General features: G+C 53.8%; 1 protein-coding gene across 1 annotated transcript in view; it reads left to right on the forward strand.

Annotated features, from left to right (window-relative positions):
• OTOG (otogelin) overlaps positions 1-13,108 on the forward strand; it is a 77,603-nt gene extending 64,495 nt beyond the window's left edge. The window contains 9 exon segments of the mRNA XM_047693323.1: positions 3,229-3,327; positions 5,178-5,218; positions 6,406-6,481; positions 6,593-6,771; positions 7,523-7,627; positions 7,806-7,925; positions 9,115-9,160; positions 11,478-11,557; positions 11,641-13,108. Of these exon segments, the coding sequence (XP_047549279.1) occupies positions 3,229-3,327; positions 5,178-5,218; positions 6,406-6,481; positions 6,593-6,771; positions 7,523-7,627; positions 7,806-7,925; positions 9,115-9,160; positions 11,478-11,557; positions 11,641-11,841 (947 nt within the window). The 3' untranslated portion in view covers positions 11,842-13,108.
• Positions 13,109-13,597: the final 489 nt, after the last annotated feature.

The raw sequence follows: 13,597 nt of genomic DNA on the forward strand, positions 1-13,597 counted from the left end.
TGATTCACAGTCCTCATTCTCTGAGCCAAGGCCCCTGCTTCAGGGCCCTCTTGCCCTGTGTCACCCTGGCTTTGCACATGCAGCCTACATCCCAGAAGACCCTGCATCTCAAAGCCTTGGAAGCTCTTTTGGGTTGCGACCATAAATAGAAGTGGACCCTTTCTGATATCTTCACAGGACGTAGTACCTTAGTATAAGGTGTACTGTATACCTGGTACCTTAATAGTACCCCTTAAGCCTAGTAGAGGCAGCATCAGGGACATTAAGAAAACCTAACAGATGAGAGTTAACAAACTGGTTGAATTTCAAGATGACTCCATTTGTAAAAACCGCACACTGATTATAGGGAAAAGGGGAGTGAACCTCACCTGCCCAGAGTGGTGTAGGCGGGGACTGTCTGCCAGGAGACCCCAGGGGCAACCCTGACGGCTTCAGTGTCAGAAACCAACTTTGGAGCAGTGTAGACTTCCACAGCGCATGCCCAGATGAGCTGACCACAATGCACAGATCGGCCCTACCTAGGGTTTCCAGGCCTCGCGTCGCCAAGTGTTCACAAAGCTGATCTGAGCAGAGGGCCAGTGTCCTTCCCCTTGTCTTTCCTTTCTTTCTTTGTGTCTCTTCTGTCCTTCTTGGCCTCCTGCTCTTATTCATGTGTCTCTCTGGGGTTCTTTTTTTTTTTTTAAGATTTTATTTATTTATTTGACAGAAATGACAAGTAGGCAGAGAGGCAGGCAGAGAGAGAAGGGGGGAAGCAGGCTCCCCGCCGAGCAGAGAGGCCGATGCAGGGCTCGACCCCAGGACCCTGGGATCATGACCAGAGCTGAAGGCAGAGGCTTCAACCCACTGAGCCACCCAGGCACCCCTCTCTCTGGGGTTCTCAGGAGGAAGTCTGGTCATGGGGAGTGAGAACAGGTGCAGCCAGTCAGTCATGGTTTCGCATCCCGGTTCTGCCATTTACTAGACGTATGGCCTGGGGCAAGTCACTAACTCTCTGAGCCAAGGTTCCTCATGGGTCCAAAGGTGCTAACAGTACGTACCTTGAGGGACTCTCATGAAGATGGGAGATAATATATGTGAAGTACCTTATGGTCCTTGTCATACAGTAGGTGCTCCATAAAGGGAGGGTATTGGTATCATTACTTCTTCCAATCCTCATTGTACTTTTGTTATAGAAGCACTATATCTGCTTCATAAAAGGCACAGAATCCAAGTAAATGCAAGCAAGTGAGAATACTTTCTTCTGGCTTCCTAGATACCCCACTGTCAGCACAGTTGGGGTTGGAAGACATCCTTCCACATACTCACTAGGCCTTTATACGTGTGTGTGTTTTTAATCAAAATAAGCTCATACTGTACATGATTTTTTAGATTTTCTTATTTGTTTTATTGTTCTTATTAGAATATAATTAATATACAATGTTAATTAGTTTCAAGTATGCAACATAGCATTTCAACATGTACACATTCCTTTGGGCTCATCTTGAAGAATGTCATCATCATCTGTCACCACACCGTGTCATTATAATATTGTTGACCCTGTTCCCTGTGCTGTACTTTTCATCTCCATAACTTACTTATTTTATAACTGTAAGCTTGTATCCTCCCCTTTACCTATTTCACCTATCCCCCCCCGCCAGCAACCACCAGTTTGTTCTCTGTATTTAAAAGTCTGTTTTTTGTTTGTTTGTTTGTTTGCCCATTTGTTCTGCTTTTCAGACTCCTCCTATGAGTGAAATCATATGGTGTTTGTCTTTCTCTATCTGACTTAGCATGATGCCCTCTGGGCCCAACCACGTTGTCACAAATGTATACCTGCTCATTTTTTTTTTTTAAGATTTTATTTATTTACTTTACAGAGAGATAGAGAGAGCATAAGTAAGTAGGCAGAGAGGCAGGCAGAGGGAGAGGGAGAAGCAGGCTCTCCACTGAGCAGAGAGCTTGATGCAGGGCTTGATCCCAGGATCCTGGGATCATGACCCGAGTCAAAGGCAGCCGCTTAACCAACTGAGCCACCCAGGTGCCCCACCTGCTCTTTTTCTAACCCACTATTTTCAGTTCATGTTAATACATTTTCAAGTTATATCATGCCCCATCCAGGGCTTCCCTGGTTTGTCCAGTCCAGGACCACACATTCCTGTTTTGTCCCTTAAATATCTTTGGACCTAGCATCGATGTCTTTTTCTGCACGACGCGAAATTATAGAGTTTGGGCTGGGGTCCTGCAGAAAAGTCCCACCTTCTGGACTCATCCGTTGCTTCCTCTTGGAACTGTTTACCTTGCTCCCCCATCCTCTGCGCTTCCTGCAAACCAGAATTTGGATCTAAGACTCGGTGGACTCAAGTCACAAGTGTGGGGCTCCACAGACGTGAGCTTTACTGTATATCACATCATGCAACATAGACCATCTGGTCGAGACAGTGTAACTGAGGCTAACATGGGCCCTGACTGAGGGCGGTGACTGTCCCTTGCTGCCATCTTGCATTTAGAATTTTCAAGGAACCCGTTACTTTGACCCTATACAAAGGTCCTTCTCCCCTTCCACCTCATAATTTTTTGAGACATCAATCGATAATCTTTACCTGTGCCAATATACTTTTTTTTAGTAAATCAGATCAATCTTACAGTTTTCAAAGTGCTGCCCCAAACACCTCCCCTCCCCACCCCAAAGTTGTGCCCAGGAGTCCCTCAATCCTTGCCTTGTCCTCCCAATAAATGAGAATGGCTGAGGAACCCCAAACTAAGAGGGCTTGCCTGAAGACTAGGAAAAAGGGAAGTGTGCACCCTGGAGTGTAGCATTTCTGAAACAGAGCAGGCTCAGGGTGGGCTCCGTGGGTATGGTTCCCACAGGGCGCATAGCATGGCGTTCTCCTCTAGAGGGAACGTTCGTTCCCAGCAATGGAGCTTGCACTGGTCCCTGGTGTCCATCTGCCCCTACTCTCAGGGTGACACAGAATCCAGGGGGAAGGAAGGCTCTGTTGAGTGACTTTAAGGTTTTGACACTGTCCTATTGCTAATCCCTCCTCAGAGTGGAACTAAGGCTTCCAGAAGAAGTTCTAGGGGGAGACTCCAGGAGCCCAGACTTCTTCCCAGGAGCTCCAGCCCTGGAGGGTGTCTAAGGACATTGGACAGGGGTGGGAGCAACCAAGGAGGAGCCAATGTTGTATTTCTGGGGGTTTCTGCTCCAAGGTGTCTGCAGCTGATGTGTCCGCTGTCTCCCTTCCTTCACAGTGTGCGAGAGCTTCCGCTGTCCCCAAGTGCAGTGTGGCATGGGCACTGCCCTGGTGGAGGTGTGGAGCCCGGACCGCTGCTGCCCCTACAAGTCCTGCGGTGAGTCCCTGCATGGAGACGCCCCTCCCCACAGCTCTGCAGAGAGGGAGGCAGGGGAGGAACGGCCCCCATGGTCCACCTGCTCACATTCTAGCCCTCTAGAACCATCAACACTGCCTTGCTCCCCCTGCATCTGAATGCTGGGCACTTCACATTCCTACACCTTTTTCTCCCCAGGATGAAAGAAGGAAAAAATTGACTTCCCTGTTCCCCAAAGGTTTTTCCATCTAAAAAAAAAAAAAAAAGCCTTTATTGCAGCTGTTAGTTAAAAAAAAAAAATCTTCATTAAAATTTGCCTCAAACCCCTTTGGGAGCCTCCATGATCAATAAGGAACACAAGTGAGCTTTATGTAAAAATGTGACTTAGAAAGAGTTGATTTAGAAAGAGTTACGCATTTATTTCACTCGTCTTTTTTTTTTTTTAAAGATTTTATTTATTTATTTGACAGAGAGAGATCACAAGTAGATGGAGAGGCAGGCAGAGAGAGAGAGAGAGGGAAGCAGGCTTCTTGCTGAGCAGAGAGCCCGATGTGGGACTCGATCCCAGGACCCTGAGATCATGACCTGAGCCGAAGGCAGCGGCTTAACCCACTGAGCCACCCAGGCGCCCCACCACTCGTCTTTTTTTATTATGCGTTTATTTCACTCGTCTTTTTTCCAGGCCTCCAATGTTAACGTCAGGAGGCCAGAGAGTTTGGTCTGTTTTATTCATAGCTTTGTCCCCAGAGCACAGGAAACGCTCTGCACAGAGTAGGCGCTTAAAACTATTTGCTGCACCATCAAAAGAAATGAAATCTTGCCATTTGCGACAACGTAGATGGAACTAGAGGGTATCATGCTTAGCGAAATAAGTCAATCGGAGAAAGACAACTATCATATGATCTCCCTGATATGAGGGAGAGGAGATGCAACATGGGGGGTTAAGGGGGTAGGAGAAGAGTAAATGAAACAAGATGGGATTGGGAGGGAGACAAACCTTAAGTGACTCTTAATCTCACAAAACAAACTGAGGGTTGCTGGGGAGAGGGGGGTTGGGAAAGGGGGGTGGGGTTATGGACATTGGGGAGGGTATGTGCTATGGTGAGTGCTGTGAAGTGTGTAAACCTGGCGATTCACAGATCTGTACCCCTGAGGATAAAAATATATGTTTATAAAAAATAAAATAAATATATAAATATATAAGTATATATATATATATATATATATATATATATATATATATATATATATATAAACTATTTGCTGCATGAGTGAGGGACCCAGGAGAGTGTTTTCACAGGTGCTTTGACCTTGCGCTCTCCTCTCGGGAAACTAGAGCCTCCGTGTCTGTTGGGTTTGCTGGCACTGCCTGGGCAGCAGGCTCTCCCTGAGCAGGACCTGCCCGAGGCCGGACACTTGTACCAGTAAAGCCGAACTTGCTGAAATACGTATTTGGGAAAGACAGACGGTCAGAAGTTCCACCCCTGCCATGTTCACTTCTGGAGAGGCCCCACATCTGCTCTAGAAAGGGCTCTCAGGAGGATGGGGCAGGGTGAAGCCCAGATGACAAAGGGAACCTGTGATTGGCCTGTCTGCCTGTTTACCTCACCCGCCCCTGGAGTGGAGCTTAGAGCCAGGACCCACCCCTGCCTCCCCACAGGCCTACCAGGGGAGCCACAGCCCCCATGTCCCTGGAGGCTAAAGGGAGGCTAAGATTTTGGCTTCTTCCCCTCGACCCCCACCCTGACTGGGCCTGAGGCTGGGCTGGAGGCCAGAGGGGCTGCAAGGGAGGGAGCAGTATGGGGACCCAGGGTGACTTCCACCTGGACAGCTCCCAGTGAGATGGCTCCCGGCCCTCTCCTGTTTTTCAGAGTGTGACTGCGACACAATTCCAGTGCCCCGGTGCCATCTGGTATGGAGACCCTGTTTCTCCCCACTCTCTGAGATCTGCCGCCCCCTTTCCTTTCTACTGTGTCCCACCCCCTGGAGACCCTATTCCTTTAATGTAGTGCAGAAAGCCTTGGCTTCCTCATCAGCTTCCTTGTCCTAAGCTCTGCTTTCTGAGTACAGTGTCCACATTTATAAAGTGGGCGTGCTCATGCTTCAGCATCATGGTGAGCAAGTACAATGCTGATGGGGATGGCAATGACAGTGGTGGTGGGGATGGTGGGGATGGTGAAGATGATGATGATGGTGATAGTGATGATGGTGGTGGTGGGGATGGTGAAGATGATGGTGATGGTGATGATGGTGGTAGTGGGGATGGTGGAGATGACAGTGATGGTGATGATAGTGATGATGATGATGGTGGGGAGGATGGTGAAGATGACGATGATGGTGATGAAACTCATAATGGCAGCTAATGTTTACTGAGAGCTAACTATATGTCAGGGACGTTCCTAGGCCTTTTTATGTATATTGTCAGATTAATTCTCATGACTGCCCAATGAGCTTGATTCCATGATGATCTCAGTTATACAGATAAGGAGACTAAGGTTAAGGTCATGAAGCTAGTAAGTCACAGTCAGGATTAGAACCCAGGAAATCTGACTCCAGAGGCCATACCCTTCACCTTCAGGCTGCACAGCCCCTGAGGGAAGGGGAAATACTTTAAGAAATGTGAAATTATGTTTAAAGGGTTTTTTTCACCATTTTCTGATTATATATATTCTCCTCACCCCATGTCCCACAACACACACTTTCTCCCATTTTCTCCCCCTCCCCACCCCTCCTCTTCTCCCTTCAATGGGTGAATGAGGAGGGTAAATGGTATAAGCCATGTGGGGTTCTTGGCTGACAGCCAGGCAGTGGTCCCTCATTGAGGTGGCCAGTGGGTGCTTGGGACGAAAGGAGAGCCCTTAGCCCCTAGGAGAGGACACTGGGGAGTGTTCCTCAGTGGGGAGCCATGCTGGGAATTTTTCCCTTGGCTGGGGAGGGACTGAGCTCCCTGGGAGCCAAGGACCCCAGGCCCGCCAGCCCCCTCCCCGCCCACAGCACAGAGCCAACTGACAAAGACAAGGGCCCGGGTGGCAGACTGCTCCTGAGGGCGGGCCTGGGCTTCTGCACCCTGGGGTGCTGACTGCCTCTGCCCCCACCCAGTGGGAGAAGTCCCAGCTGGACGAAGAGTTCCTGCACAGCGTGGAGAATGTGTGCGGCTGCGCCAAATACGAGTGTGGTGAGCAGGGAAGGGAGGCCCATTGGGTAGGGCTAGGCTGGGCTGGCCAGGGGGCGCTGGATGTGCCTGCCGGGCTCTCGGTGACTGCGGTCATCTCACACACCTACCCAGTGAAGGCCCCCGTGTGCCTGAGCCGTGAGCTAGGGGTGATGCTGCCGGGCCAGACCGTGGTGGAGCTCTCGGCAGACGGTGTGTGCCACACCTCGCGCTGCACTGACGTGCTTGACCCTCTTACCAGCTTCTACCAAATCAACACCACCTCTGTGCTGTGTGATGTCCACTGTGAAGCGGTAGGTGTGGGCAGGAGGGGGATGGGCAGGGTCAGGGCACCAGCCTGGGTGACCTTGGGTGCTCCAGGAATCAGAGGATCCTCAAGCTTTCTAGACAAGTCTGAAGAGTAGGGCTGGGGGGAGGGGCCCTTCAGAGACCCCCGTGGAAGATGCTGAGCTCCGGCCGGGTTGGGAGAGGCCAGGAGGGGAACAGCAAGAATGCGGGTCTGGCCATGGCAGGTATCTGACGGAGAGAACACAGATCGAGGCACCTACTTATGACTGGCCCACTCCTTGCTGCTCTGTGTGTGTCTGTGCTGCTACCCTTTGTTGAGCACTTCTGCATGCCCAGTAGCTAAGATAGTTACTGGCTTCTTGTAAAAGCTAACGAGGGTTGGGGGTGGAAATAGCCCCATTTGTCAAATGAGAAAACGGAGGCTGAGGGAGGTCCAGTCATTTGTCCAAATTCCCACAGGGACTAGGACTCAAACTGAGGTCTATGCACAGCCAGAAGGAGCACCCTTAATCACCAGCAGTGCTGTCTCTGAAATGGGTGGAAGTGCTCTTCGTCCACGGGGTCTAGGAATTGCTGTGAGGGAGGCTTGAGGAGGACGGAGGGAAGACCTTCCTGCCTGACATGAGAGGCTGGGAGCTCCCTTTCTGAGGGCGGCCTGCTCTGGGCTTCAGGCTCTGAGACCTAGACAGTAGGAAAGGCAGGAGGGTGGAGGTGGGCACAGGGCTGAGGCCCCTCTCGTCCTGCCCGATCCTGCAGAACCAGGAGTACGAGCATCCACGGGACCTGGCGGCCTGCTGCGGCTCCTGCAGGAACGTGTCCTGCCTCTTCACTTTCCCCAACGGCACCACCTCCCTGTTCTTGGTAGGCGGCCCCCCAGCTACCCACCTGGGGAAGGTGTGCGGGGGGTTAGGGGTAGGCCAGGGCTCAGGGAGAGGTGCAGACAGTGTCCTGGGCAGTGCTGGGTCCTGGGCCACACCTGTGTTCTGAGTTGTGCCCTAGTTGTTCCCACGGGCCATCTGGCCACCTCTGTGCCCTCCAGCCTGGGGCATCCTGGATCGCAGACTGTGCCCGCCATCACTGCAGCAGCACTCCCCTGGGTGCAGTGCTCGTCCGCTCACCCATCAGCTGCCCCCCACTCAACGAGACTGAGTGTGCCAAGGTCAGTGCCAACTTCCTCCCTGCATGGCATGGCCTGAAGCCAGGGATACTGGCCGTCTTACTGGCAGGGGGCATGGGGGCTGGGGGGGGGGGTCCTGTGTGCTGAGGTGAGGGAGGAGGGGTCCACTGGAGTCTGTATGCGCCCTGCCATCCCAGCTCCACATCCCTCCATGTGGTTCCACTCTGACCACATCACAGCCAACATCCCCAGACATCACATGGCAGCGCCCAGGTGTACACAAGCATCCATCCTCACACACACACCAACATGGACAGTCAGTCCCTCACACACACCGCACACCTCACGGGGCCCTGAACCCCTCCGCCTGCCAGAACACATGCCATGGACAATGGGGCACACAGGCCACACGCAGTGTGCAGATGCCCAGTTCAGTCCTAGGATGGTTTGATGGCACTGCCACTGACCAAACTAACGCCAGAAGGGACAGCTGTCACTCTGGGCAGACCTCAAGGGAAAGAATTTCTGGAGGGCTGGGTTATTGTTGCATTATTGAAGTTCCCAAGATTGATATCGGACATTGAAAGATTTCTGATCTTACCTAGAAAACAAATACACACCCTCCCAGTCATACTCACCCTCTCAATACAAAATCACACATGTATACACATGTATACGCTCATAAAATCACATGCATATACTCCCTAATTCACAAAGCTCTCTCACATCGTTTGGCTGATTTCCTAAGCAAGGAGGAGGGCTGTGCCCCCATTTTCAAGGTGGGAAAACTAAGCCCAGAGGAAAGGGGTGACTTATCCAGGGCTGAGATAGAGCCCAGGTCACTGGCCCAAATGGGTCAGCCCCTGCACCCCTCCCCTCCCTGACCCTCTGTGCAGGAAGCACTAATGAGAGAACAGGGTGGGGCATGAGGGAAGCTGCCCCTTGGAAGGATAGGGGGCCCACACCCTCTTATCCCTCCTGCAGTCTTACTGGGGCCACAGGCCACCTTAGTGCCACTGTCCCAGCCAGTCAGGTTAGCCTCTGTGGCTCTCCCATGGCCAGCCCAGGGGCCCCTTCTTCCACTCGCCTGGGCCTGATGGACGGAAAGATCTGGTGCTCCTCTCCTGGAGCATCATGGGAGAAAAGGAGTCACTCTCACTGCCTCTTTCTGGGATCTTGGCTCCAGGTCTGGGACAAGCTATCCCACTCACCTCCTCTCCTCTCCCTCTAGGTTGGGGGCTCAGTGGTACCTTCCTTAGAAGGATGCTGCAGGACATGTGAGTGAGCACGGCTGAGGCCCAGGGGTGAAGGGGGACACCTTTTGGGTCGGGGGACAGGGTATCATGCCAGGGTTCAGAGGGCCAGGTTCCTGGACTGGAACCCCAGTGGGGGTTCATCAGGGGTTATTAAATGAAGGAATAACACCCCTCCCATGGGGCTCATGGCACTGGCAGAGATATGCAAATGGGCAGACACCATACTCATGTCCCTATCCCAGCAAAAGTCCTCTGCTTCTTGATGGAGATGGGGACGTCCACGAGGTCAGTAATTCCCCACCTGTTCTCCCTCCTCCTGTACCTGCCACAACCACCAGCCAGAAGCCCCCCAGGTGAATTCTTCCTGTGGCCTGGAGCCCAGTCTCAGAGGTGCCCCTGGGTGGGATTCAGGCCCGCGGGGTCCCCGACTCAGTCTGAGTGAGAGCTCTGGGCATCTGTCCTCACATCTCGCCCCTGGAACCCACAGCCCCAGCCACATATGCAGGCACGTTCCAGTCAACTGTAAGACCTTTGCCTACGTGCCTCCCCTCCCCCTACAGTCCTCAGACTGGCCTTTGGAGGACAGAATTTGGGACCCTGTGTCCACTTCACAGACAGCAGGAAAGCTGGGCTCAGTGCCTCATTGGCTGATCTCTCACCCGCAACTCACGTTCACTGAATATTCCATGTGCTCCCATGTGACCTGCGACCCATGTCCCTCTCCCCAGGTTCCCCGGGGACCCTGTTTCCTGTGGTCCCCGTTAGCCCCACCTCTCCTCCACGGGTTAGTGTCCACTGCCACCCAGGTACTCCTCTTGGAAGGACTGCAGGCATGCAGCCATGTCGCTATTCCCAACAATGTCCCTTCTGCTAGATGGCCCCAGCTCTGGGGGTGGGGGAGGGAAGGGCACGGGCCCCTGCTCCCCGCCTCTGGCAAGGGCCTTTCAGCCAACAGTGCATGCTGGATAGCAAGCCTCACCCCCTGGGCTTGCGTGGGAATGCTTCAGCGATGCCCACTCTCCTGGAGCCCATCAGCGCCCAGTGCTGCCACCGCTTTGCTCCCTCTGGTCACTCAGCTGGTCTCGGTCCAGGACCCCAAGGGCCATGGCCAGGACAGCCCTTGGGCCTCTTGCCTGCTAGAAGCAGAGGGGGAGGAAAAAGTGAACTTAGCTCTGGCCAGGAGTCCTCCAGCTGGTATGGTGGGAAACCCACTGTGGTGAGGCCCAGAGGCCAGAATTCCACCCCATTTCTGGCAGGCTCCCTGGGGTGGCAGAGGGAATCCGTGCATCAGGCAAATATTTACTGAGCATGAATACGCCAGGCCCTCTTTTAGACACTGTGGACACAGCTGACGAGTTAGTGGGAGAGACAGAATAATGAGTAAAATATATAATAAGACAGATACTTCTGGTTTTAGGGGGATTGAGATTTACACAATTTGGGGAGTCCTCGTTAAGAAGAAGAATACAAACTTACAAGTCCCATATCAGGGTGTGAAATTGAGTATTTATTTAGAATGGAAAAGAGCTCACAGCAAGTTGAGGGAGGGGCAGTTCAAAAGAAGGTCTGAAGCTTCCGTTTCCCCAGCGTAACTACCCTCGTGTCTCTGGTGAGATGGTGACGGTGCTCAGGCTAGGAATAAGGCAAGGGAGGGGTCGGGGAGGGAGCAGAAGATGGAGGGAGGGGGTTGTAGTTTCAGGCCTGGGCGCAGGGAAGGCCTGGGGAGGAGATATTTGCGTCTGTGAGGGGCTGAGTGGCCCTAAGATGGCCTATCTGTGGGAGGTGCGGCCCAGGCAAAGGAAGCTGCAGCCAGTCACCTTCCATGCCTGTGACGACTGTGTGAGGTGCGCAAACCCCTCACCCCGTCCGATGGATACGGAAACCCAGTGAGCCCGCTGTGTGCCAGCTTCTGGCACAGGGTAGTGGGTTTCCATACATTCAGGAAATTGCCGATTCTTTATTCTCGAAGCCCTCTCAGAGTTGGAACGCTGAAGCTGAGAGAGGGGTGGGGACAGGGCCAGGGTTACCAACAGGGGTTAGAGACAGGCACTGGGGTTGGGGTGGGGAGGCAACCTGCCTCATCTCCAAATCCTCCTCTTCCCTAGCCCAGAGCACCGCCCGCCACAGGCCATCCAGACCTCATTCCCTGTCTCCCCTGCCTTCACTACCTGCCTGTCTCTCCAGGGCACTGAGTGAAAGGCTTTCTCTTTGCTGGGGCGGGGCTCTAATGCATGGGCACTAACGCCAGTAGAGAGACCCTCAAGCATGACACTAACTGCCCCAGTCCAGCCCATCCTGCTGTCCCACAGCCACAGCTGCCCCCTCCCTGTCCCCCCAGGTAAAGAGGACGGGCGCTCCTGCAAGAAGGTCACGATCCGTATGACCATCCGAAAGAACGAATGCAGGAGCAACACCCCTGTGAGTGGCGCCCCCTGGCTGTGGGAAAGGGGGCTTCAGGGGGTGGGCTGCACCGTCAGCCTCACCAGCCCGCCCACCTCTAGGTGAACCTAGTGTCCTGCGACGGGAGGTGCCCCTCCGCCAGCATCTACAACTACAACATCAACACCTACGCCCGCTTCTGCAAGTGCTGCAGGGAGGTGGGCCTGCAGCGGCGCTCCGTGCAGCTCTTCTGTGCCACCAACGCCACCTGGGTGCCCTACACCCTGCAGGAGCCCACTGACTGTGCCTGCCAGTGGTCCTGAGGCCTGGGGGCCGGGGCTGGCTGGACCACCTCTGCCACCCCCACCTTCTGCTTCCAGTGGGCCCAGGGTGCCGTGGGCGGGGGTGGGCCTGGGTGCTACAGGTGTGGAGAGCAGGTAGGCGCTGAGAACGGAATGACGGACAAAGGCTCGGAGAATGACTAGAAAGGGCCACACCTGCCCATCCTGGCTTCTTCTCTGGCCTCCCTCTCCTGCATACACCGAAAAGCACTATCTATACCTGAGGGCTCAGGGAACTCAACTCTGTCCTTGGCCGAGGTCCAGAATGGGCCTGAACCCTGACTCTGGCTGCAGCGGGGCCGAGGGGGAGAGATTTCCTGGGAAGCCAGGCCCCAAGCTAGACTCAAGACCATGTGCAGGGCTGGGATGTGGTGGACCCTTTCTACCCTGGGAGAACCACAGACATAGTAAAAGGACAAGGAGGCTTTAACTGCAATACACAGGCCTGCATGGGGCTGCACAGGGGAATTTCCCAGAAGCGAAGAGGGTGGGTTCCCAGGTCCTCCCACCAAGGTCTGCAAGGTCAGGCCCAGAGACAGGGGAATGGGCTCAGTGACCTTCGAGTCCCCTGTAGACCCAAGAGGGATGCCCTGGCATTCTGTCATTACCCTGTGGTTCAGAAAAGGATTTAGAAGAACAGACCCATGCCTGCTCCCTATGTGGCCCCCCACTCCCAGCCTCCCTGGCAGGTGGAGCTGGCTCTTGTGAGGTGGTGGCAGGAGCCCCCAAAGGCCATTGGCTGTTTCAGGGTACCTTCAGCCTGGAAGGGCATGCCTGGCTTTGCCATATGCCTCTTCTCCAAGGACATAGCAGAGATGGTCTCTGGAGGGACCTGAGGTGAGTTTTGTGGCTCAGCCAATTCCTAGCTCTCTGCTTCGTGGGACTGTTTAGCAGGAGAGCATCTGTCAGTGGGAAATGCAGGTGCTCCACACATACAACTGGTCTTCCAGCGTTTTGTCAGAGCCTTGTCTCTGAACCAGAGTGTCCTTCTTAAAGCCAGGGCTAAGGTCCCTTTCACACCCCACTCTACAAGTCACCTCCACATGCCCCTTTGTTCCACTGGTGCAAAGGGCATGGACACGAGGTTGTTCATGCCCCAGCACTACCCTAATATGCCTGGGGCCATGGGGATGTCCTAGGGTTGGGGTTAGTAGCCTGTGCCAGGTTGGGCCCCAGATGTTCCTGCAGCTTCTTTTTCTCGGATCTATATTCTGGTTCTGTATCTAATAAACCACAGAAAGACACCAGGCCTCTGAGTGTCTCTGAGGGTGTCCGCTCTGCTTTGACTCTGAAGGAATTTCAGCTGTGAAGAGAAGACCCTGTTTCATGGCCCTGAAGGTCACTCCAATTTCTCCTGCCCCATCTGTCACCCGCACTTCCTCACGACCCCCAGCGCCTGCCCCCAGCTTGTTGGAACTGAGCTGACAGGAGATTGGCTCCAAGGGAAGGGGTGGGAGGAAGGACGAGGACATGGGGAGCTGGGGAGCTAGCGTCCCAGTGGGGGCCTCGGTTTGGAAAGGCAACCTCGGACTTTCAGATGACTGTTCATCTACCTGTCACTGACGATGCAGCTTTGCTGACTTGGCCCTCTTGGGCTCTAGCTGGAGGCAGCTCCCCAGCACCTGCCCCAGCCCCACCATGGGGCCTGGCTTCCGGTGATCACAGCCATCACTGGAATCATAGTATTCCTGCCTTTTCTTCCCTCCTCACCTGCCCTTCCAGCCAGGCATCCCCTCCT

This window comes from Lutra lutra, chromosome 10 (assembly GCF_902655055.1).
Source record: "Lutra lutra chromosome 10, mLutLut1.2, whole genome shotgun sequence".
NCBI lineage: Eukaryota > Metazoa > Chordata > Mammalia > Carnivora > Mustelidae > Lutra > Lutra lutra.